Raw genomic sequence first — 26199 nt, forward strand, 5'->3', positions numbered from 1 at the left:
GCCGCCATCACATCGTTACTCACGCCGACGCACATACGCAACGCCGTGATGACGAGGAAGGAGTGCGCCGGCCGTACAGGGGATCCCTGAACGGAGAAGACACCGAGGAGGCAGATAAGGTCCCTCCCGGTGTCCTGTAAGCACTAACCCGGCTATTCAGTCGGGCTGTTCGGGACCGCCGCGGTGAAATCGCGGCGGTCCCAAACAGCCCAACTGAACAGCCGGGTTAGTGTCACTTTCCCTTCAGACGCGGCGGTCAGCTTTGATCGCCACGTCTGAAGGGTTAATACAGGGCATCACCGCAATCGGTGATGTCCTGTATTAGCCGCGGGTCCCGGCCATTGATGGCCGCAGGGACCGCCGCGAAAGGGGTGCAATCGACATATAAGACGCACCGACTTTTTCCCCCCAGTTTTGGGGAAGAAAAAGTGCGTCTTATACGGCGAAAAATACGGTATGTATCAAAATCTTAAAAGGGTATTTTGTTGCAAAAAAATCCCAATAGTTATAACAAATGAAACGCATTCCCAGTTTTCTGCTGTTATGCAAGGTACCTGCTATGTCACAATATGACCAGCAATAAACATTAGAGTTCCCCATGTGCCTATGTGCACACCTAAAAGAAACATTGTGAGGACAACTCTGTATATTAGCTAGCAGCGGTCAGCCAAATAGCTACAGGAACATTTTCACTGGCTGATAGCAGCTTAAAAAGTTGCTCCTAAATGTCAGGCACAGAAGACAGCTCCCTAAATTCTGGTCCTTGGTTTTATAGTAGGAGGTCTAAACCAAGGGTGAACAAACATATCTGGTCTGTGGGCCACATTGTTAGATTTTACCATAAATGGCTGACAGGTGGGAACTCCACTTCTGGGACTGCCAACTGTTGGCAGGATATAAATACATGCAATTAACAACTCCTATTAAAGGGAAACGGACAGCCGGTTCACCTTCACTAAACCCAATACATGAGATTATAGTGCTGGTAAACCGGATTACACCGTATTATCACTTACCTGGATCTGCAGTCTGGTCCTGGAGATAGCTGTTGTAGTTGCCTTCACTGCTAATAGCTGACTTTAAGCAATGGAGGTAGGACCTTGCCCCCCCTCCATTGCCCAAAGCCGGTTATTAGCAATGGAGGCTAATACAACGGGTATCTCCGGAACCAGAATGCGGATTCGGGCAAGTTATAATTAGTTGTATTCCAGTTCACCCACACTATAACCCTATGTATTGGGTTTAGTGCAGGTGAACCGGCTGTCACTTTTCCTTGAGCAATAATAGACAAAGCGGCACACACGTGTCGCCATCTCTCTACCTTGTCTCTTTCTCTCTGTAGTACTGAACAGAAGATGAGGGACTCCACCTTTTTCTGACCAATAGTGGTCCTAGAGTTGAAACCCCACAAGTATCTGGTGGATATTCCATACATTTCTTAGTTAGGAATACCATTTTTAAACAGGGGGAGTGGACCCCACCAAGGGATTCCCTTCGGGGCGTATGCACTATTTTAAGTGGACTTAAAACACTGACTGCGATGCCTTTTTTGGTGTGGTTAAAATAGTGCATACCTCCTGAACAGCGGTGACTCAGTTTGAGCCACTGAAATGAAAGAAGAACTCCAGCAGGAGTTTTTTTTCCCTTACTATGGTCGTTGTTTTGTATTTAAAAAAATTACCATCTACTCCTGTGTCCCGTTTCCTGCAGCGATCAACTTCCTAAGCTGCAGCATGACTGTCTGAGGGTGCTGCCGTAGATGACAATCACATTGCAGCTCAGTAAGAGGATTACTGCAGGGGTCCAGGGCAGGACACCGGAGGAACCGTGGAAGTGCTGGAGGTAAGGAGATATATATTTTTTTATTTCCCAAACAATGGCCATAGTTAGACGAAAGAAAAAAAACTCCTACAGAAGTTCTCCTTTAACGGGGTCTGCTGCTCCCTTTTACAATATACATAGGCATCCTGTTTTTGGTGGGATGCCAATGGATATGACTAAGCTAGCAATAACACAGTGTAAACCTAGCCTAAGAAGCCCTTATGTATAACTGACACATTGGCCCAGGTTTATCAATCTGTTGGGGACGATTGGTTGTCCAAAGAATGCAGATAGATAGCTGGCAATGCAGTCCCGGCAGAATTCCGCCCAAAGTATGAACACGCCGGCAGAATGTCTGCATTGTGGACGAGCCCTTAAAATCCAGATTCTTTATTTGAAGAAGCATAAAAATATGTACAGGCAGGTAGTAACTGTAGGTGAGACAGCAGACTGGCCCCTTTCCACACTCCTATTCATAGTCATTATTATGTGGTTGGTTGCTATGGGTAAAACCAGAAAGTTTTTTTTTCTCCAACAGATTGATACCCTGTGCAATCCAAACTTTTGACAGGTTTGCACCACATGTCAAAAGTTTATATAGGTGACATTAACACTTTCAATTCATTAGTTTAAGATTTTATGGGCATGTCCTGAATACTAGGGATCGACCGATTATCGGTATGGCCGATATTATTGGCCGATAATCACAATTTTGGGCATTATCGGTATCGGCAATTACCTTGCCGATAAGCCGATAATGCCCCGACCCCCGCACCGCCCCCACCGCACCGCCCCCCCCCCCCGACCCACCGCGTCGCACCCCCCACCGTAGTGCTGGGCGGTATACCGGTATGAACCAGATACCGTCTTTTTTCTCCCACGGTATGGATTTTTGCCCATACCGCTATAACGGTCGGGCCCCTCCCCCACCCTCCGAGTCAATAAAAAATAAATAAACTTACCTGTAATGGGGGTGGTCCGGGCCATCCATCCTTCCTGTAGTGTGCGGTGGCATTGCGGGTGGAGGGTGAACCGGTCCGGGCTGTCCTTCTTCTCCGGGGGTGCTCTTCTCCACTCCGGCCTAGTACGCTGCATAGACGCCGCTACGCCGTGACGTCAGGTGCGTTGCTGCTCACGGGCGTCACTGCTCAGCGGCGTCTATGCTGCGATACTAGGCCGGAGCCTGCCCGGAGTGGAGAAGAGCACCCCCGGAGAAGAAGGACAGCCCGGACCGGTTCACCCTCCACCCGGAATGCCTCCGGACAGTACAGGAAGGATGGATGGCCCGGACCACCCTGACAGGTAGGGGGAGAGAAGCGGGTGGTGGTAGCGGCGGCCTATGGCACCGCAAAAGCCACTGCAGTGCATTGATTTAAAGCGCCCGCTTTAAATCAATTATCTGCAGCGGTGTCGCTGGGGGATAAATAGCCGATAACTTATACCGGAATATCGGTATAAGTTATCGGCTATCGGCCCTAACCTCCACCGATTATCGGTATCGGCCATAAAAAACTGATATCGGTCGATCCCTACTGAATACCATAGGCACTTAAAGTTCTATTCATATTTTTCTGATTTATCTAGCACTTTTACTTTGTTACATAATGCTTTTCCCATGATCATCTATTTTCTGTAGGCCAAGTTTGCTCTTTTGAGCAACTAGAAAGAGTGAGAGAGATGCAAGAACAATTAGCTCGCCTCCACTTCAGCCTAGATGTGTGTGCAGAGGAAACGAGAGATGAGACCTACGCAGAGAGGAACCTGGAGCAGTTACTAAATAATGTAAGACTGATATCCATTTATAAGGAGATATTTCTTAAAGCAGCACCCTGACCAGTGTATTCAATGTGACTATTAAAAACTGCTTCCTCCAACAATCTTACATCTAAAGTTTACCTGGAAACTAGTGTGTGCCGACAGCCATACAGTGGTCCCTCAAGTTACAATATTAATTGGTTCCAGGACGACCATTGTTGTCACGATGCCGGCTGGCAGGTAGTGGATCCTCTGTGCCAGAGAGGGATTGGCGTGGACCGTGCTAGTGGATCGGTTCTAAGTCACTACTGGTTTTCACCAGAGCCCGCCGCAAAGCGGGATGGTCTTGCTGCGGCGGTAGTGACCAGGTCGTATCCACTAGCAACGGCTCAACCTCTCTGACTGCTGAAGATAGGCGCGGTACAAGGGAGTAGACAGAAGCAAGGTCGGACGTAGCAGAAGGTCGGGGCAGGCAGCAAGGATCGTAGTCAGGGGCAACGGCAGGAGGTCTGGAACACAGGCTAGGAACACACAAGGAAACGCTTTCACTGGCACAATGGCAACAAGATCCGGCGAGGGAGTGAAGGGGAAGTGAGGTATAAATAGGGAGTGCACAGGTGAACACACTAATTGGAACCACTGCGCCAATCAGCGGCGCAGTGGCCCTTTAAATCGCAGAGACCCGGCGCGCGCGCGCCCTAGGGAGCGGGGCCGCGCGCGCCGGGACAGGACAGACGGAGAGCGAGTCAGGTACGGGAGACGGGATGCGCATCGCGAGCGGGCGCTACCCGCATCGCGAATCGCATCCCGGCTGGAGACGGTATCGCAGCGCACCGGGTCAGTGGAGCTGCCCGGAGCGCTGCGGTAGCGAGAGAGAAGCGAGCGCTCCGGGGAGGAGCGAGGACCCGGAGCGCTCGGCGTAACAGTACCCCCCCCCCTTGGGTCTCCCCCTCTTCTTAGAGCCTGAGAACCTGAGGAGCAGACTTTTGTCTAGGATGTTGTCCTCAGGTTCCCAGGATCTCTCTTCAGGTCCACAGCCCTCCCAATCCACTAAAAAGAACCTTTTTCCTCTGACCGTCTTGGAGGCCAGTATCTCACTGAGAAGACGTCAGAAGAACCGGAGACAGGAGTGGGAGAAACTAATTTGGGAGAGAAACGGTTGATGATGAGTGGTTTAAGAAGAGAGACATGAAAGGCATTAGGAATACGGAGAGAAGGAGGAAGAAGAAGTTTGTAAGAGACAGGATTAATTTGGCACAAGACTTTGAAAGGACCAAGATAGCGTGGACCCAGTTTGTAACTGGGGACACGAAAGCGGACATATTTAGCGGAGAGCCATACCTTGTCTCCGGGAGCAAAAATGGGGGGAGCTCTTCTTTTCTTATCGGCAAACCTTTTCATGCGAGATGAAGCCTGTAAAAGAGAATCTTGGGTCTCTTTCCATATGGTGGAAAGATCACGAGTCACTTCATCTACAGCGGGCAAACCAGAGGGCAAGGGAGTAGGGAGGGGGGGAAGAGGGTGACGGCCGTACACCACGAAAAATGGGGATTTGGAGGAAGATTCAGAGACTCTAAAGTTATACGAGAATTCGGCCCATGGTAGAAGATCTGCCCAATCATCCTGGCGGGAGGAAACAAAATGTCGTAAATAATCACCCAAGACCTGGTTAATTCTTTCTACTTGTCCATTGGATTGAGGATGATATGCAGAAGAAAAGTTTAATTTAATCTTGAGTTGTTTACAGAGAGCCCTCCAGAATTTTGACACAAATTGGACGCCTCTATCCGAGACTATCTGTGTGGGCAACCCGTGAAGACGAAAAATGTGTACAAAAAATTGTTTAGCCAACTGAGGCGCTGAAGGAAGACCAGGAAGAGGGATGAAATGTGCCATCTTGGAGAATCGATCAACGACCACCCAAACAACAGTGTTGCCACGGGATGGGGGTAGGTCTGTAATAAAATCCATACCAATCAGAGACCAAGGCTGTTCGGGGACAGGCAGAGGATGAAGAAAACCAGCGGGCTTCTGGCGAGGAGTCTTATCCCGGGCACAGACAGTGCAGGCTCGCACAAAGTCCACGACATCCGTCTCCAGAGTCGGCCACCAATAGAAGCGAGAGATGAGTTGCACAGATTTCTTGATGCCCGCATGGCCTGCGAGATGGGAGGAGTGACCCCATTTGAGGATTCCGAGGCGTTGGCGTGGAGTGACGAAGGTCTTCCCTGGAGGAGTTTGCCTGATGGAGGCTGGAGAAGTGGAAATCAGGCAGTCAGGAGGAATGATGTGTTGCGGAGAGAGTTCAACTTCCGAGGCATCCGAGGAACGAGAGAGAGCATCGGCCCTAATGTTCTTATCGGCAGGCCGAAAGTGAATTTCAAAATTAAATCGGGCAAAGAACAGAGACCACCTGGCCTGGCGAGGATTCAGCCGTTGGGCAGACTGGAGATAGGAGAGGTTCTTGTGATCGGTGTAAATAATAACTGGAAATCTTGATCCCTCCAGCAGATGCCTCCATTCCTCAAGTGCTAATTTAATGGCTAGAAGCTCTCGATCCCCGATGGAGTAGTTCCTCTCCGCCGGAGAGAAGGTCCTAGAAAAAAAACCACAAGTAACAGCATGCCCGGAAGAATTTTTTTGTAGAAGGACCGCTCCAGCTCCTACAGAGGAGGCATCAACCTCCAATAGGAAGGGTTTAGATGGGTCAGGTCTGGAGAGCACAGGAGCCGAAGAAAAGGCAGACTTGAGCCGTTTAAAGGCGTCTTCCGCTTGAGGAGGCCAAGACTTGGGATTGGCATTTTTTTTGGTTAAAGCCACGATAGGGGCCACAACGGTAGAAAAATGTGGAATAAATTGCCTGTAATAATTGGCGAACCCCAAAAAACGTTGGATAGCACGGAGTCCGGAGGGGCGTGGCCAATCTAAGACGGCAGAGAGTTTGTCTGGATCCATTTGTAGTCCTTGGCCAGAGACCAAGTATCCTAGGAAAGGAAGAGATTGGCATTCAAACAGACATTTCTCTATCTTGGCATAAAGTTGATTGTCACGAAGTCTCTGAAGAACCATACGGACATGCTGGCGGTGTTCTTCTAGATTGGCAGAAAAAATCAGGATATCGTCCAGATATACAACAACACAGGAGTATAAGAGATCACGAAAAATTTCATTAACAAAGTCTTGGAAGACGGCAGGGGCGTTGCACAGGCCAAAGGGCATGACCAGATACTCAAAGTGTCCATCTCTAGTGTTAAATGCCGTTTTCCATTCATCCCCCTCTCTGATGCGGATGAGATTATAAGCACCTCTTAAGTCCAGTTTGGTAAAGATGTGGGCACCTTGGAGGCGATCAAAGAGTTCAGAGATGAGGGGTAGGGGGTAGCGGTTCTTTACCGTGATTTTATTAAGACCGCGGTAGTCAATGCAAGGACGTAGAGAGCCATCTTTTTTGGACACAAAGAAAAATCCGGCTCCGGCAGGAGAGGAGGATTTACGGATAAAGCCTTTTTTTAAATTTTCCTGGATGTACTCCGACATAGCAAGAGTCTCTGGGGCGGACAGAGGATAGATTCTGCCCCGGGGTGGAGTAGTGCCCGGGAGGAGGTCAATAGGACAATCATAAGGCCTGTGAGGAGGTAGAGTCTCAGCTTGTTTTTTGCAAAAAACATCCGCAAAGTCCATATAGGCCTTAGGGAGACCGGTTACAGGGGGAACCACAGAGTCACGGCAAGGGTTACTGGGAACCGGTTTTAGGCAGTCCTTGAAACAAGAGGGCCCCCAACTCTTGATCTCCCCAGTGGACCAATCCAGGGTTGGGGAATGGAGTTGAAGCCAGGGTAGTCCAAGGAGGATTTCGGAAGTGCAATTGGGGAGGACCAAAAATTCAATCTTCTCGTGATGAGGTCCGATGCACATTAGAAGGGGCTCCGTGCGGAGACGTATGGTACAGTCCAATCTTTCATTGTTTACACAATTGATGTAGAGGGGTCTGGCGAGACTGGTCACTGGGATGTTGAACCTGTTGACGAGAGAGGCCAAAATAAAATTTCCTGCAGATCCGGAATCCAAGAAGGCCATAGTAGAGAAGGAGAAGGCAGAGGCAGTGACGGGGTCATTGCGGTCCCAGAGCGGTGTGGCCCATGACAGAGCTTTTCCAGACAAAAGGCTGACTACGAAAGCCACCTTAGACCTTTCAGTAGGAAACTGGTCCGACATCATCTCCAAGTGCAGGGAACATTGGGAAAGAAAGCCACGGCAGAATTTAGAGTCCCCATCAAATTTATCCGGCAAGGATAGTCGTAGACCAGAAGCGGCCACTCGCTGCGGAGGAGGTGCAGGAGCTGGCGGAGGAGATGATTGCTGAAGCTGTGGTAGTAGCTGCTGTAGCATCACGGTCAGTTGAGACAGCTGTTGGCCTTGTTGCGCTATCTGTTGTGACTGCTGGGCGACCACCGTGGTGAGGTCGGCGACAACTGGCAGAGGAACTTCAGCGGGATCCATGGCCGGATCTACTGTCACGATGCCGGCTGGCAGGTAGTGGATCCTCTGTGCCAGAGAGGGATTGGCGTGGACCGTGCTAGTGGATCGGTTCTAAGTCACTACTGGTTTTCACCAGAGCCCGCCGCAAAGCGGGATGGTCTTGCTGCGGCGGTAGTGACCAGGTCGTATCCACTAGCAACGGCTCAACCTCTCTGACTGCTGAAGATAGGCGCGGTACAAGGGAGTAGACAGAAGCAAGGTCGGACGTAGCAGAAGGTCGGGGCAGGCAGCAAGGATCGTAGTCAGGGGCAACGGCAGGAGGTCTGGAACACAGGCTAGGAACACACAAGGAAACGCTTTCACTGGCACAATGGCAACAAGATCCGGCGAGGGAGTGAAGGGGAAGTGAGGTATAAATAGGGAGTGCACAGGTGAACACACTAATTGGAACCACTGCGCCAATCAGCGGCGCAGTGGCCCTTTAAATCGCAGAGACCCGGCACGCGCGCGCCCTAGGGAGCGGGGCCGCGCGCGCCGGGACAGGACAGACGGAGAGCGAGTCAGGTACGGGAGCCGGGATGCGCATCGCGAGCGGGCGCTACCCGCATCGCGAATCGCATCCCGGCTGGAGACGGTATCGCAGCGCACCGGGTCAGTGGAGCTGCCCGGAGCGCTGCGGTAGCGAGAGAGAAGCGAGCGCTCCGGGGAGGAGCGGGGACCCGGAGCGCTCGGCGTAACAATTGTATGTTGAAACCATTGTATGTTGAGACCAGAACTCTATGGAAACCTGGTAATTGGTTCTGAAGCCACCAAAATGTCATCCAAAAATAGGAAAAAGTGAGAATTAAAGATAAATAAGTATATAACTAATACAGATAAAGCAAGTCCTTACATATAAAAGTAATAAAGATCTGCTGGGAGCTGTAAGTCACTGTCTATTTCAGTGTTTCCCAACAAGAGTGCCTCCAGCTGTTTCAAAACTACAACTCCAAGCATGCCCGGCCAGCCAAAGGCTGTCCGGGCATGCTGGGAATTGTAGTTTTGCAACAGCTGGAGGCACCTTCTTTGGGAAACACTGGTTTATGTAGAGGACAGAAGTTCCTGTACAGAACACGCAATATCCCCAAAAAAAAAAAAAAAAAAAAAAAAGGAGCCGCCCTCATCTGGTGTCCAAACGAGCAACTAACCCTGGCACAGGTAAAGAGTACAGAACATGTAATACCTCCCTGTACTGTAGGGGGCGCTACCAGACATCAGTGAGTGTATGCTCTTCAGTAATACAGGAGTTTTACCAGTGAATGTCCATTCTGATTGGTCGGTTCTTCCAGCCATTGACACGTTTCGCAGATTCCGTAGCATTGTATGTTGAGTCTGGTTTCAAGTTACAATTGTCCAGAAAAGACCACTGTATGTTGAAAGTATTGTATGTTGAGGCCATTGTAAGTTGAAGGATCACTGTACATACAATTTACAGTTGTTCAGGGAGCTGAGATCTGCGATGCTGTTTTTAGTTTTCTTGCATACAAGGGTTCATTTAGTTTTAAGGGTTATGTTTACACATACTGTACCAAGGATTTGATGCTGTGCAAATAAATAGCTGAGCACAGCATCAAATCGGCAGCATTAAATCCGTAGCATATACAGTATATGTGAACATATCCTTTAAGTATAAGCAGAACTAAGTTGAGAGCAAGTCCGTTTTTTCCATGACCAACAAAGGGAATTCTGGGATTTTTTCATTTTTTTTTTCATTTTGAAAGTTCTATAGACACAGGAGCAACTATGACCGTTTATACTACAGAATTTCCATGCTGAATTTAATTGTGCCTGAATATTGAACTGTTGAACATAAGAGATTTTCTTGTGGAAATTCCTAGTATAATTTCTGTAGTGTGAATGGGGTCTTACAGCTATTATTATTTACTGCTCCAGCTGTTTACTCATCTCCTCATGTGGATGTTTTTGCTTTAGGCTAAGTCTTCAATTCTTTTTTACTGCCACTGCAGTTTTTGAGCCAAAACCAGAAGTGGATCCAGCAGTAAGGAGAAGTATTTTATCCTTTATATTTACCACTTGTTTTGAATACACTTCTGGCTTTGGCTCAAAAACGGCAGTGTCAGTTTTCCTAAAGCAGTGTAGAAGCAGCCTTAGGCCATGTTTACACAATGGAATTTCCATGCAGAATTCTGCAGAAGCATTCTGCTGCATCATTGTCCCATTGATTTTAATGGAATTGTGCTGCACTGTGCAGATGTTTCTGCCGCGGGAATCCCGATTCCGTAGTCCGCAGAAAGAACTGACATGTCTATTTTTTGCGGAGTCTGCATGCAAATGCATTGCCCTCAAAGAGACGGTGCATTTCCGAGTGGTCCTAGCGTCGGCATGTTCTTCTGGCACTACGCTGTTTGTGGAACATCCACACTGAAATTTCCGTGCAGACATTCAACCATAAGAACATAGCCTTAAAGTGTTAATTCGCTTGCAGAGGGAATCCCATTGATCACAATTATAATGAGTTTTATCATTATTTGAATGAACGAAGAAACATAAAATTGTAAGGACTGGAATCCAATCTTCTTTGTAATTGTGATGAACGATTCTTTCACAGATGCAGTCATACACATAGATAAATTCTCTGATGAACCAAACTTTCTCAGATGCAGCCATATACATTTAAGTCCATATTAACCTTTAAAGTTGTTTAAATTGGCCATACATGATTAGTGTCATTGGGTCAAGGACGAACAATTACTCTGGAAATGTGTATTTGCTTCCCTGAAAAATTGTTCTAGAATGAAAGATCTTTTCTTTACGAACAATCTTTTGTCCAACGGTCAACCAAATTTCACCTGACAAACGATCGTTTTGGTTGAAATCTCTGACTTTCATCAACTTTCATCTAAGGTGTGCGGGGACCTTAAGCCTTTGTAGCTAGTGAGTGGAGAAGTTTGCTCCCCTCTAAGTCAGATGATACAGAACCTCATCAAATAAATATTAATATACATATTAAAATGAACCTGCCATGTTGAAAATGCAGTCTATTCTTCAAACATCATGTTGTAGAAGGTTAGCTGAGCAGACTTTTTTTTTGGGGGGGGGGGGGGGGGGGGAAATCTTTGATCATTCTGGGCTACGTAGTCATGTGGGAGATGCTAAACAGTAATTGACAGCTCTCTATATGCACAATTATACCCAGTTGTTAATCACTGAGTAGAACCACCCACATGACTCCTTAACACAGAATGAGCAGTTATGTCTCATTGGAGTTGGGAACAAAAGTAGACAGGAGCGCTTCCATGTGCAGGACCACCAATAAATATGTAGAGGGGAAGGTAGGTAATGTGCTTACCTTTCAAAATTGTGCAATATCAAGGAACAACGCTCAGAGGGCAATAAGGAGATTGCGTGTAATGCTTCCAGGCTGCTGCAGGCTTCCCACGCCGGGATGGCGTATAACAGATCAGGAGAGAACACAATGAAATTTAGGGAAGTTCTCCCATGCTGCCGAATCTCCAAGGATAGGTATAAACTGCTGCTTTATAAATATCAAATAAATTTGATATTTATAAAGCAGCAGTTTATACCTATCCTTGGAGATTCGGCAGCGCGGAAGTACCGTACTTCCCTAAATTTCATTGTGTTCTCTCCTGATCATTGGAGTTGGGATCCTGGATCCAGTGGAAATGGTTTAATTTCTTGATTCTGATAAATTACTTTTTAACTTCTAGTACCTAAGAAATACAGGTCACGTTATTGTTGTATTGGTTGTTTTCATTCTATTTGTATTTTTATCTTGAACACATTATTTGTTATCTTTCTAACACACTAAATGTCTATTTCAGCTTGAAGAACTGAGCAACTCCATGTATCCTTTTCAGTAAAATGTGCTTAAGGGGTTTCAGTCACCAAAGATAAATACCAATCATCGGAATACCCCTTTAAGTAACCTATTGTATGTGATCAAGTAGAAACAGTAAAGAAAAACACACCACTACCGGCATTTCATGTAAATCACAGTTCCTTACATACCTCCCTATTGCCAGTGGAACTACAAGATAGTCCAAAAACATACTTGACTGTCTTCTACCTACCCACTCTTCACTAGTGAAAAGCAGTAAAAAAAAATGTGAATAGGTGAAAATTGTGAAAATTATTAAGGTGGTCTTCACCATGATTTTGAAGGTCAACTGAAACCTCCATGGGGAAAAAATTATCAATACTGACTGAGATTTTTGTAATCTCTACGTTTTAATACAGCCTGGAAAAAAGGTCAGAACATAGCCTTATATCTGGTTTAAATACAGTGGGATCATGAACCCCAGACACATGTTTATAAACTTGTCCATTGTTACAGCTGCAGAACCTGTCCCAGATAATCAATGACATACGCACAGGGGTAGTCCGACATCTTTGAGTTAACTGCATTGCTCCTGGGTCCTGTCACCATGACCCTAGCTCCAGAAGCCAAAAATGACAGGACATTGTGTGTGTTGGCACTAACAAAATCATGGCTCAGGATAGTGTTAAGACTTACAGGAAAAATATCATGCATAATAACTTATCCACAGGATAGGGGATAAGTTTTAGATTGCGGGGGTCCCGTGATCTTCTGAATGGGCTCCCTGCTCTCCCTGGTAAAGGGATGTGCCGACCCCCGCATAAAGCGGCGGCCGACACGCTCCCTCCATATATCTCTATAGGAGAGCTGTTTGGCTATCTCTGGCTCTCCCATAGAGATATATGGAGGGAGCATGTGGGGTGGGGGTCGAGACACTCCATTCCCTGGGAGAGCAGGGAGCCTGTGCAGGAGACCACGGTGGGTCCGATCTAAAACTGCGGATAGTGGAAAAGTTTTTATTTCTTCTTTAGGGTACTTAGGGTATTTTACGCTGCAGATCCGCTGGTGAAGGCCCGCTCTATGCTGGCTTTACATGTGCCTGCTCGTAGTGGCAATACGCTGCTACCAGCAGACACACTGCGATGTGCGAGTCGCAGTATACTCGCACATCGCGGGAGCTCTCTGCCTAGGTCAGAGCAGGGAGAGCGGCAGCGATGTGCGAGTACGCCGCGCACATCGCTGCAGTGTGTCTGCTGGTAGCAGCGTATTGCCATTACCAACAGGCACATGTAAAACTAGCATACAGCAGGGCCTTCATCAGCGGATCCGCAGCTAAATACGCTGCGAAAATCCGCGCGTGTGAACGTACCCTTAATGCAGTGGAAGTGGTGGCTGTGGAGAGAACAAAGACTCATGTAAGTCCGTGAGAACATGTAAGTAAATTATGATTCGTACTGTAGACCCTTTTAAGTAAAATTTCTGGGTACACTCCTGCTAATAATAAATAATTCTTTAGATCCCAGAAAACCTTCTGTATATTTTTAAACATTTCTAATATATCCAATTACATTAACTATGGAAGGAAGAGAGCGCCATCTGGTGTTCAACTTGCAGTATTTCAGCTGTTACGTTTTCTTAGAATTACATATGAAGAAACACTTTATGACAAGGCATAAATGACTTAATTCATCTTTCTTATTTCTAAATAGAGTAAAGTTTTACTCTGCTTCTACAGTTCCGTACCCTTGTGGATACGGACAAGGGAAAGTGAGCTGCACACTGCACGTATCCTACCCACCGCACAACCTTCATAAGGTCTCACTTGTTCTGTCGGACCACCCCAGTGGATCAAGTGTGACACCCAGAACGAGGTGGTGGGTTCTGTCCATTTTTTTCTACAGCAGCACACCAGAGAGCGTCCCTCTTTTTCTTTCTGCCTTTGCATTATTTCTAAATACAAACAGGAGCTGCAAGGCGGAGAAGATTAGGAAATGATTTGCACATTATGGGGGGTATTTATCAATTTTGCCGGTTGACAGTTTATTTTTACCCTTTTTTTTTTCACTTTGGTTTTCGTGGACATGCACCAAATTTATCATTTGGTGCAAGTTGTTAGTAATTTTGGTGAAATGTTGAAATCAGCCGTTCACAGCGCCTTTTACACAGAACTTACCACCACAGAGGAGGCGTATTTTACCCTGTAGAGCAGCCATTTTGGAGTCCCTCCCGCAGTATATCAGCAAACGACGTGAGTTATTTTCTTTTGTGGGGTTTATAGTCACCATGTGAAATGGATTTTATTTTCAACTTGGGTAGTTTTTTTTTGTTTTTTGTTACTTTAGTGCAGTGGTCTTAAACCCGCGGACCTCCAGATGTTGCAAAACTACAATTCCCAGCATGCCCGGACAGCCGTTGGCTGTCCGGGCATGCTGGGAGTTGTAGTTTTGCAACATCTGGAGGTCCGCAGGTTGGAGACCACTGCTTTAGTGCTTACCTTTCCTGAACCTGTGTGGCCGTGTCCAATGCTGGCTCAACGGAGGGTGAAGGATCCTCAGAGACAACTATGTCGCAGGATAGTATTGAGCCGCCCTGGAGGCGTCGCTGCTTTCACAAAAAAACATTTTTAATGGATTTTGACGCCTTTACATTTTCTGACATTGCTAAGTGTGTTTTACATGTGCAAAATTCCTTGGCAGGGATTTGTGGCAAAATTGCGCCAAAGATCGATTGGCTCAAATGATGAATTACAGACTAAAGTTAAAATCACACACAGGACCGTGTGACTTTGAGAAAGTTGTAAAAATGACAGTGGAGAAGATGCGTCAAACTTTGGCGCCAAAGTATTGCGCCAAAGTTACGTGAAAAAACACATAAATCCTTTGATAAATACCCCCCCCCCTATATGTTTATATATTATATGATTTGCCTCCAAATTCTCTGCTTATGAAACAGTGACAATCACTTTAATCCCCAATAAGAAGACTGTTCTGATAGTAGCTTAGATTTTATTAGCACTGTATTTTGGCAGCCTGTAAATAACACCAGTGGGCAGCCAGCAGAGCATCTGTGCTGGATCAGATGGAAAAAGTTTACATGATTCAATAATATTACCACAACTATTAGTAATTAATACTTCCAGTAATCCGGAATAATATGACATAATTCAATAATATTACCACAACTACTAGTAATTAATACTTCCAGTGATCCAGAATAATATGACATAATTCAATAATATTACCACAACTTATAGTAATTAATACTTCCAGTAATCCAGAATAATATGACATAATTCAATAATATTACCACAACTACTAGTAATTAATACTTCCAGTGATCCAGAATAATATGACATAATTCAATAATATTACCACAACTACTAGTAATTAATACTTCCAGTAATCCAGAATAATATGACATAATTCAATAATATTACCACAACTACTAGTAATTAATACTTCCAGTGATCCAGAATAATATGACATAATTCAATAATATTACCACAACTTCCAGTAGTCCAGACTATTTAATAGTACAGCATCTTTATTTTATTCTCTTATTCCTGAAGAATAAAAATGTAATAGCTTGTTTATGAAATGGTACCCACTGAACTCACACTGCTGCGGTGGTCAAGGTCATCCATGACTACACGGCACGGAGAGGGGTTTGCTGTGCCCATGGTTTCCCCCAATGCAGTCATGTTACCTACTGTATGTCCTGGACATGGAATACTCCCAAAATGTCAATCTTTGCAGCAGTGTGGGGGTAAGTTAGGGCAATAACTTTTTTTAACATACAAACATGGTATTGTAAAGGCCTTTCAAACTTCAATTTTTTTTAAGTATTCTTGTAAAACCGTATTGAGGCTTTCAGTAATTTATATTGCAGATTAATAATTCCTGTAAGTGTAATATGAACAGCCCATCCACCATAGCTTAAATATAAAAATGGACCATGCCACATAACATTATATATGAGATGTCAACATAATAACGCAGAATACTGCATTTTATACAGAGACTTCAGGGACACATATGAGTTTAAGTTAATAAAAGAAAAAAGAATACTAAGGCTGCATTCACATCTCGGTTTTACACTACTGGTGCCGGATCCGGCTGGGGGAGGGGCAAACCGTGCTCTCCCGTACCCCAGCCGGACCAGTGCTGAACTCCATTCACTTTAATGAGCCAATTGGAGTCAAACGGTGACTCTGGTCGGCAAATTGTTGACCCGTATCCAGTTTGTGACCGGACCTAAAACCGTAGTATACTACGGTTTTAGGTCCGGTGACAAAACTGGATACGGGTCAAAAATGAGCCGACCGGAGTCACCGTTTCACTCCGGTCGGCTCTTTAAAGTGAATGGAGTTCAGCGCTGGTCCGGATGGGGTACGGAAGAGCCCGGTTTGCCCCTCCCCCAGCCGGATACGGCACCTGTAGTGTAAAACCGAGATGTGAATGCAGTCTTACCCACTACCAACACGAGAAATCACTTTTAACTATATGTCCTTGAATAAAGAATTATTATTATTTTATCCTTAATACTAACAACCTAGACAAAAGCTAAATCTGGCAGAAAACCAGGAAGCACCACCATCTCCTAATGAAGATATCACAGAGAGTATCAACTAGGGAACACTGGACGAAAACTACAGCAAGATGTAGAACACTAGAAGATGGTAAAATGCAAGGAGTCCGCAAGTACTAAAGGGTTCTTGCTGCTTTATGAAGCCATATAGAAGCACAAAGATGAATGAGGAGAATGAAGAATAGGCTCTTTTACAGGAGTTACAAGCACAACACAGGAAACGCATGGATTTACGTCCCATGAGATATAGATGGCATCAAGCAATATAGACAATTCTGCCATTTTATGGGACTATGGCCTGGATGATTTATCAAACTGTGTGAGAGAAAAAATAGAGGGATCTTTCCACAGCAACCAATCACAGCTCAGCTAATGAGCTGAGGTAAAGTGAAACCTGAGCTGTAATTGGTTGCTGTGGGAAAATCACTCTATTTTTTCTCTCACACAGTTTGATAAATCTGGGCCTATAAGTGTATAAGCAATTGTTTTTCTTTAGTTTGCGAGGTAAACTGTTTTAATATATACAAAATGGAAATAAATTCTTTACTTCCTAATAAAATAGCTTAATACTTAATATGAAGGCTGCCAAGTTATTTTCCAATCTTATTAAGTGATGGTGTATCGCTAGTGTATTTATGATCAGTAAGGAATATTAGCAACTGTAGAGAACCCAAATTTTCATACACAAAAAAATTAAAGCCCAAAAGGCTTGATCAAAGGGGGTTACCCCACCGTAAGGACAGTATGGTTTTTCTGCATGCACCACAACTACAACAACTTTCAGGGACCTAGGGGTAGATGTAATGGACAATAATACAATGGCAGTGGCACTGCGCCACAAGCTGATCATTCTTCTCTTGTCAAGCCTGAATTAAAGGAGACCTGCAGCCATAGACACTTGTCCTCTATCCTGTGGATAGGGGATAATTGTCTGATCGCGGGGGATCCGACCACTGGGACCCCCATCGATCTCCCTTATGGGGACCCGGCATTACCACGGCACTGCGTGTCATCGACCTCACTGAGGTCAACAACACGCCCCCTCCATACAGCTCTATGGGAGAGGTGGGGGATGTATAAACACTGCATCTCTGTCTATCCCATAAAGATACATGGAGGGGGCGAGTGGCCGCGGCAGCCCATACGGGAGATCGCAGGGGGTCCCAGCATTCAGAGCCCCCCGTGATCAGACACTTATCCCCTATCCTGCGGATAAGTGTCTACGGCTGCAGATCTCCTTTAATAGACTTAACATTGGAATGGAAGGGGCAGGGGATTGGTAAAGTAGGTGTGACTTAAAAGGGTACTCCACTGGCCAGTGTTCTGGCTGCGTTCGGAACATTTACGTGACCGACCACCGCAGCACGTGCTCAGCATTCGGAACTAAATGTTCCGAACGCAGCCAGAACACTGGCCAGTGGAGTACCCTTGAGTACCTGTCACAATCTTGTTAAATTTTATAATCCTCCCAGTTCACTGCTCCCGTCATGATGAACCACCCCCTGCCTTTAATTTTATAATTTTTTTAGTTTTCTACCTTGATATTGCTCTGTATATTATGCTCAGTCTCAGTCAGATTCACAGACTGGGAAAGGGCATTCCCCACGAGGGGTGACATCATCTGTAGCCATACAGAGCAGTTCAGTGTGAGATGAGCTATGATTGGCTAAGGCTGCGTACACACCCCTCAGCACTACAGACTGCATTTCCTGATTTTGGACTTCTGCCAGGCCAGCAGGAGTCCAAAGTCTGTGCAAGAGATGGGGGAAAATGTGCTCTGGACAAGTAGGGAGACTTTTTAAACACAAATAAAACATAGAAAACTTCTTTTTTTTTTAAACAAAGTACATGAGAAAGATTTTTTATTTACCATAAGGAGTTCAATAGCAAAAATTCGTTTTAATGATAATGCCCATTTAAACATGGCTGAACAAACCTTTTAAGGAACTGCAACACGTCCTAAAGATTAGTCCTAAAGATGTTTTTTTAGACTGTATTGTTACAGTTCATTTACATAAATAATGCTCTTGTCTATAGAAACTGCTCTTATCTACTTGTATAGAGCCCCCTGGTATTCTAACAGAATCTCCACCTAATGCATTTAGTGCTGGTGAGAAGCCGTTTTTCAAGAAAACCTGTTCAGAACTTTTTTGTGCCATTATGTCCGGGCTGCCAGCATGCAAAGCAACAAACTGAACACATCTGCCGCCGCCCTGGTATTGCCACTCCAGTCCTCCACTGCCATCTTCTTCTTGCTTTCCAGTGGTCTTGTCACACTGTGGCTCAGCTAATTGCCAGCCGCAGCGATGTCCCAGGCTGAGCGGAAGTGTAGTGACTAGTGACCAGTGTCGGGGTTCAATGCATAACACTGATGCAACCAAGAAGATGGCAGCGGAGTTCTGGAGTGGCAATACCAGGGCACCAAGGGAGTGGTGGCAGGTGAGTCCAGTTTGTTGTTTTAGATGCTGGCAGCCCAGGCATAATAGCACAAAAAAGTTCTCAGCGGAACTTCTCCTTTAGGGGCTATTCACATGTACAGTGTCCTGCGAATATTTCAATGTAAACTAAATGACTGAACACAACTTTAAATCCTGCGCATCAAATCTGTGCAGGATACTGTACGTGTGAATAGAACCTTAATGAGCTGACTCCTAATGGGGGCCTGCACCACAGAAGGAATCACTCTCCACAACAGAAGGAACCACTCTGCTACACAGGATTATCTGTGTGGTAAGAATGAACTACTGAGCACATTTTAGCTGTATTAAGGTACGTTCAGACGAGCGGATTTACAGTGTATTTTACGCTGCAGATCCGCCGCTGAAGGACCTCTGTATGGTGCCTTTACATGTGCAGACACACAGAAGCGATGTGCGAGTCACTGCGCATGCGCGGTGTACTCGCACACATCGCGGCCGCTCCCCCTGCTCAATGAGCTAGGCCGAGAACTGGCGCGGTGTGCGAGTATATTGCGCATGCACGCGGCGACTCGCACATCGCAGTATGTCTGCTCGTAGTGGCGTATTGCCGCTTCGAGCAGGCACATGTAAAGGCAGCATATAGAGGTCCTTCAGCGGCGGATCTGCAGCAAAATCCGCGTGGAAAATCCGCTCATCTGAACGTACCCTTAGGCTAAGTTTCCATTAGTTTATTTTTTTTTTTGGGGGGGGGGGGGAACGCCAAGAGAAACGCCAATTCTGCCGCATGGCATTTTTTCGGCCAAAAAACTATGCAGGCATATGTTAGCTGTATATCAATGAGAAATCACTAAATTCTTTTTCCACTTTGCGTTTTTCAGTTTGGCGTTTTTTTAAATCTGTGGTGTCCCGGTACCGTATTGCATACCGTACGTAGTGTAGAGGTCCCCAAAGTCAGAGTAACTACGTTCAGGTAGGGTTCCTCAGGTGGGACAGCCCCTAGTCGCCTCTCTTTAAGTCTAACTTTAATGTTAATGTGTGTCTATATTTAATAATGATATCTATATTTCACAGGAATGGAATAGTACTTACCTTGCTCAGCGTCACAGGACCTTCGGTCATGTGACCCTGCTAGTAACCTCTATGGTATGTTGCAGGACCTTAGGAGGTCCTTGGGTCACGTGTTACCCACAAATCTCTGTAATGGTGATTGACATCAGTATGGACCAATTAGCGTTAGTCCAGCCCCTGCCCATATAAGGGAGCTGCGTCCAATAATCGCTCTCTTGGGTTGCTGCTCTCGTGGATGCCGGACTAACAGGACGGTGTGCTACGCAACTTTCAAAGACACGCTAGGCCTCAAAACCTACGGCCTCAGCAGAACCAAAAATCGTGAGTTAAAATCTAAATTCCTGCTAATGCTAGCCTGACAACTGGACCGCAACTAATTCCCCTAAATCCAGTGGAACAGCGCAATAGACTAAAAGACTCTGAATGCTAAAGTCCCAACCATTGTCAATCCCCAAAGGAAAGCTGTTGTTATGCTAAGAGACTGTTATGGTAATGAAGTATACAGAAAATCTTCAGTAAAAGTTAACACTGTTTACAGAAGCTCTCCGGTTGTGGACAATCTATTATTCTCTACCTCAAATCCATTATCATCTACCTCCCTATCGTTCCTGTGAAGGGCGGTGGTAGGAAAAGCTATATTGAGGAGCCCTCACCCTGGCGTCACGAATAGCAAGGGTTAACAAGCACCCTTTGATTATCGCACAGCTACACTCCCCATACCCTACACCCCCCAGGCTATCACAAATCCTTTTGCCGTTTTTCCACTCTTTTTTGGCGTTTTTCAGCTCCTTGGCGGTTTTGCAAAGTTGCAGCATGTTGAGCCTATGGTGTTTTTTCCCCTAAAATCGTGGCTTTTTTCTCCCATAGAAGTCTATGAGAGTAAAAAAAAAAAGGCAAGAAAAACTTGGCGTTTTGGAACAAGTTTTTATTCTTTTTTGGACTTTAGCGATCCAAAAAAGTGATGGAGATACCTTTTTAAATAACATTTCGTAGAGTACCATTAAAAAATATATTAAAAAAGATACATTAATGATGCAAAAAATTGTATTTAACGAAATTTATCTTTATTATAATTAAATTTTAATACATTTTTAAACAGGGATCAATTAATGTTGACAGGCAGGGCACTAAAAATGTAGCCGACAATAATGAAAATGTAGTGTATGTGTGTGTTTTTTCCTTTTAAAAAAAATTTTTTTTTTAGGTGGTACAACTACTCTCAGCATGAAACACACTGTTCCCTGATGGGAGTAGTAGTACCTGTACTAATTGACAGATCGCCCCGGGTTCCATTGCGATCATTCTGTAATGTAATGAATAGATGCGGCCAGCTGCTCTTCTATGGTCCCCTGCACTGCCGTATATACCGTATTTATCGGCGTATAACACGCACTTTTTAGGCTAAAATTTTTAGCCTAAAGTCTATGTGCGTGTTATACGCCGATACACTCCCAGGAAAGGCAGGGGGAGAGAGGCCGTCGCTGCCTGCTTCTCTCCCCCTGCCTTCCCTGGGGTCTAGAGCGCTGCTGCCGGCCCTTCTCTCCCCCTAGCTATCAGCGCCGCTGCCCGTTCTGTCCCCCTGACTATCGGTGCCGGCGCCCCATTGCCGGCGCAGATAGCCAGGGGGAGAGAAGGGGCAGCGGCACCGATTGCCGGCGCCGCTGCCCCGTTGCCTCCCCCCATCCCCGGTGGCATAATTACCTGGTTCGGATCCGCGCTGCTGCAGACCTCCGGCGTCATGCGCCGCGCCGTGCAGCGCATTGCAACGACGAAGGGGACACACGCCGGAGGCCTGCAGCAGCGCGGACCCGAACCAGGTAATTATGCCACCGGGGATGGGGGGAGGCAACGGGGCAGCGGCGCCGGCAATCGGTGCCGCTGCCCCTTCTCTCCCCCTGGCTATCAGCGCCGGCAATGGGGCGCCGGCACCGATAGTCAGGGGGACAGAACGGGCAGCGGCGCCGATAGCTAGGGGGAGAGAAGGGCCGGCAGCAGCGCTCTAGACCCCAGGAAAGGCAGGGGGAGAGAGGCGGGCAGCGACGGCCTCTCTCCCCCTGCCTTTCCTGGGGGTATATCGGGGTATACACGCGCACACACTTTTTTTTACCCAAATATCCTTGGTAAAATGAGGGTGCATGTTATAGGCCGTTGCGTGGTATACCCCGATAAATACGGTATACACCTATTCATATTTCCCGCAGAGAGCTGTGATTGGCCAGATGGTTCCAGCCAATCACATCTCTCTGTGCGAAATATGAATATGTGTATATATACGTCAGTGCAGGGGACCATAGAAGAGCTGCCGGACACATCTATACATTTTACAGTAGGATCACAGCGGGTGTCAGGAGTGACACTCGCTGCGATCTGTCTATTAATGCAGGTACTAGAGCTCCCAGCATGGAGCAGAGTGTGTTCCATGTTGAGAGCAGTAGTACCTGCAGTTAAGGACAGATCACAGCAGGTGTCACTCCTGACACCCGCTGCGATCATCCTTCATCCATGAGATGCGGATCGGCTTTCTCCTGTGCTTGCATCTCTGCTCTGTACTCCGGCCGGCCACTCACTCATTCATATTTCCCGCTGAAAGCGGGGATTGGCTGCCACCATCCGGCCAATCCCCACTCGGGGTGGAAAATATGAATGAGTGAGGTGAATTTCTATTCACATCACTGGCCGGCCGGAGTACAGAGCAGAGATTCGAGCGCTGTATAGAGCCGCTCCGCATCTCTGCTATATTATGGAAGATCGCATCTGGTGTCAGGAGTGACACCTGGGGCTATCTTTCTATTAGTACAGGAACTACTACTCCCATCATGGAACAGTGTGTTCCATGCTAGGAGTAGTAGTACTACCTAAAAAATATTAAAAGAAAAGTGAAACACACACACACACTACATTTTTATTATTGTCGGCTACATTTTAAGTGCCCTGCCCGCCCACATAAATTGATCCCTGTCTAAAAATGTATTAAAATTTTGTTATAAAAAATATAAATTTCGTTAAATAAATAGTTTTCCATCACTACTGCATCTTTTTTTTTTTTTTTTGCACCCATCAAATTAAAAAAAATAAAAACACCAAAGGGGCCAACAATGCTATTTCCACTCAAATGCAAAAACACCAGAAAAAACATCAGACGCAATAAATTGCACAGGCCTTTTTTTTCACACAAAGGCTACTTAGCCTTACACCACTTTAGCTGTATTACACCCATAAGGAACCAGCCTTTGAGTGAGCCATTGTGTGTAGCCTCCAGACCTTTTTTACCGTGTGTAAAGGGGTTATCTAGTAACAGAACAGAGCTGATTTATTTAAAAAAAACAGCACCACATCTGTCCTCGGGTTGTTTCTGGTATTACAACTTGGTTCCATTCACTTTAACAAAACTGAGCTGTAATAGTGTCCAGAGCATGGAGGCGCTACCAGGAGACAGGCCAGTACATCAGGAGACGTGGAGGAGGCCATAAGAGGGCAACAACCCAGCAGAAGGACTGCTACTTCCGCCTTTGTGCAAGGAGGAGCACTGTCAGAGCCCTGCAAAATGACCTCCAGCAGGCCACAAATGTGCATGTGTCCACTCAAACGATCAGAAACAGAGTCCATGAGAGTGGTATGAGGGCCCAACATTCACAGGTGGGGGTTGTGCTTACAGCCCAACACCGTGTAGGACGTTTGCCATAGAACACCAAGATTGGCAAATTTGCCACTGGTGCCCTGTGCTTTTCACATATGAAAGCAGGTTCACCCTGCTGCCTGCAACATCCTCCAGCATGACCAGTTTGGCGGTGGGTCAGTAATGGTGTGGGATGGCATTTCTTTGGGGGTGGTCGCACAGCCCTCCATGTGCTTGCCAGAGGTAGCCTGACTGCCATTAGGTACCGAGATGAGATCCTCAGGCCCCTTGTGAGACCATATGCTAATGCGGTTGGCCCTGGGTTCCTCCTAATGCAAGGCAATGCTAGACCTCATGTGGCTGGAGTGTGTCAGCAGTTCCTGCAAGAGGAAGGCATTGATGCTATGGACTGGCCTGCCCGTTTCCCAGACCTGAATCTGATTGAGCAAATCTGGGACATCAAGTCTCGCTCCATCCACCAACGCCACGTTGTACCACAGACTGTCCAGGAGTTGGTGGATGCATTAGTCTAGGTCTGGGAGGACATCCCTCAGGAGACCATCCGCCACCTCATCAGGAGCATGCCCAGGCAGTAAAGGGAGGTCATACGGGCACGTGGAGGCCACACACACTACTGAGACTCATTTTGACTTGTTTTGAGGACATTACATCAAAGTTAGATCAGCCTGTAGTGTGGTTTTCCACTTTGATTTTGAGTGTGACTCCATATCCAGACCTCCATGGGTTGATAAATTTGATTTCCATTGAAAATTTTTGTGTGATTTTGTTGTCAGCACATTCAACTATATAAAGATAACCCTGTATATTGGTTTAGTGTGGGTGAACAGGAATACCATTTGGAGGGGTACTCCAGCATTTAAAAACTCTTTCCCAATCCACAGGATAGAGGAGAAGTATCTGATCGTAGGGGGATCTCCAGAAGGGGGCTCGAATCTCCTCGCTGCATGGAGCGACGGGGTCGGCACTGTTCCATCTATTCTCTATAGTAGCACTGGAAATACTCCTGTACTTGTGTATCTCTGGCTCTCCCACATGGCAGGAGAGCTGGGGCCTTGGTAGTGTGAGGTCCCAAAGGTCAGATTCTGTAAATCATGTAGATAGGGGATACGTTTTTAATTGCTGGAGTACCCCTTTAACCCCTTAAGGACCACGCGTGTACAGGTACGCCTTGACGCCCTGGTACTTAAGAACCAAGGACGTACCTGTACGCCCATGGGAATGTCGGTCCCCGCCGGGTACCGGACCGGGGTGACTGCTGATATTTATCAGCAGACATCCCATGCAAGTGCCCAGGGGGGGGGGTCCCGAGACACCCCCCCCCCCCATGTCGGCAATCGCCGCAAATAGCCGTTGAATTCACACCGGCGATTTGCAGCAATTCCGGGTCATACGGGTCTCAGGTGACCCGGAAAATAAGGGGGATCAGGGTTGTCCAAAACACCCACGATCCCCCTGAAGGGATAGGAGTGAGGTGGCAGGAGTAAAGCCAAGCGACGACCGTTCAGAAGCGACGACCAATAGAAGATTGGGGGTGGGGGGGTTAACGTTCGGTTCCCCCGTTCTGTCCACCTACTGTTGTCCGGGCAGAACGGGGAACCGATGGGGACCAGCGCCAAAGGTCCACTTATCATCGGCGGCTCCCTGGATCCTATGGAAGCCGGTGAGTTGCCTAGCAATATCTGGACGGCTACAGTTTGGAGACCACTATACAGTGGTCTCTAAACTGTAGACTTCCAGATGCTGCAAAACTACAACTCCCAGCATGCCCAGACAGCTGTTTGGGCATGCTGGGATTTGTAGTTTTGCAACAGCTGGAGGACTACAGTTTGGAAATCATTGTGCAGTGGTCTCTAAACTGTGGCCCTCTAGATCTTGAAAAACTGCAACTCCTAGCATGCTCACACAGCGGTTTGCTGTCTGGGCATGCTGGGATTTGTAGTTTTGCAACATCTGGAGGGCCATAGTTTGGAGATCACTGTGCAGTGGTCTCTAAACTGTAGCCCTCCAGATGTTGCAAAACTGCAAATCCCAGCATGCCCAAACAACAAACAGCTGTCTCGGCATGCTGGGAGTATTAGTTGCGTACCTCCTGCTGTTGCATAACTACATCTCCCAGCATGCCCTTCGGCGATCAGCCAAAGGCTGTCTGAGCATGCTGGGAGTTGTAGTTTTGCAACATCTGGAGGGTCACAGTTTGGAGACCACTGTGTAGTGGTCTCTAAACTGTGGTCCTCCAGATGTTGCAAAACTACAACTCCCAGCAAGCACTGACTGCCTGGGCATGCTGGGAGTTGTAGTTTTGCAACATCTGAAGTGGCACAGTTTGGAGACCACTATATGGTGGTCTCCAAACTGTAGCCCTCCAGATGTTGCAAAACTACAACTCCCAGCATGCCCAGACAGTCAGGGATGCTGGGCGTGTAGTTCTGCAATATCTGGCCCTTCAGATGTTGCAGAACTACAACTCCCAGCATGCCTGGACAGTCTGGGCATGCTTGGAGTTGTAGTTTTGCAACATCTGGAGGGCTACAGCTTGGAGGCCACTGTTCTTCCCCAGTTGTTGCATAACTACAACTCCTAGCATGCCCAGACTG

At 46.6% G+C, this 26199-nt stretch overlaps 1 protein-coding gene and 1 long non-coding RNA gene across 5 annotated transcripts in view; one reads left to right on the forward strand and one right to left on the reverse strand.

The window, feature by feature from the left end:
- Nucleotides 1-17783, forward strand: part of CCDC28B (coiled-coil domain containing 28B) — a 37922-nt gene extending 20139 nt beyond the window's left edge. The window contains exons 4-6 of the mRNA XM_056556947.1: nucleotides 3458-3603; nucleotides 11898-11920; nucleotides 16449-17783. Of these exons, the coding sequence (XP_056412922.1) occupies nucleotides 3458-3603; nucleotides 11898-11920; nucleotides 16449-16524 (245 nt within the window). The 3' untranslated portion in view covers nucleotides 16525-17783. The remainder of the gene's footprint in view (nucleotides 1-3457; nucleotides 3604-11897; nucleotides 11921-16448) is intronic.
- Nucleotides 1-26199, reverse strand: part of LOC130355990 (uncharacterized) — a 29428-nt gene that overhangs the window by 692 nt on the left and 2537 nt on the right. For 3 of the 4 annotated variants that reach the window (XR_008888723.1, XR_008888725.1, XR_008888722.1), the window contains exon 2: nucleotides 11640-11786. This is a non-coding gene — a long non-coding RNA (uncharacterized LOC130355990). Of the gene's footprint in view, nucleotides 1-11639; nucleotides 11787-13691; nucleotides 14221-26199 lie in introns of those variants that run through there. The other variant, XR_008888724.1, reaches the window with a different exon arrangement.

The sequence above is a fragment of the Hyla sarda genome, chromosome 2, assembly GCF_029499605.1.
Source record: "Hyla sarda isolate aHylSar1 chromosome 2, aHylSar1.hap1, whole genome shotgun sequence".
NCBI lineage: Eukaryota > Metazoa > Chordata > Amphibia > Anura > Hylidae > Hyla > Hyla sarda.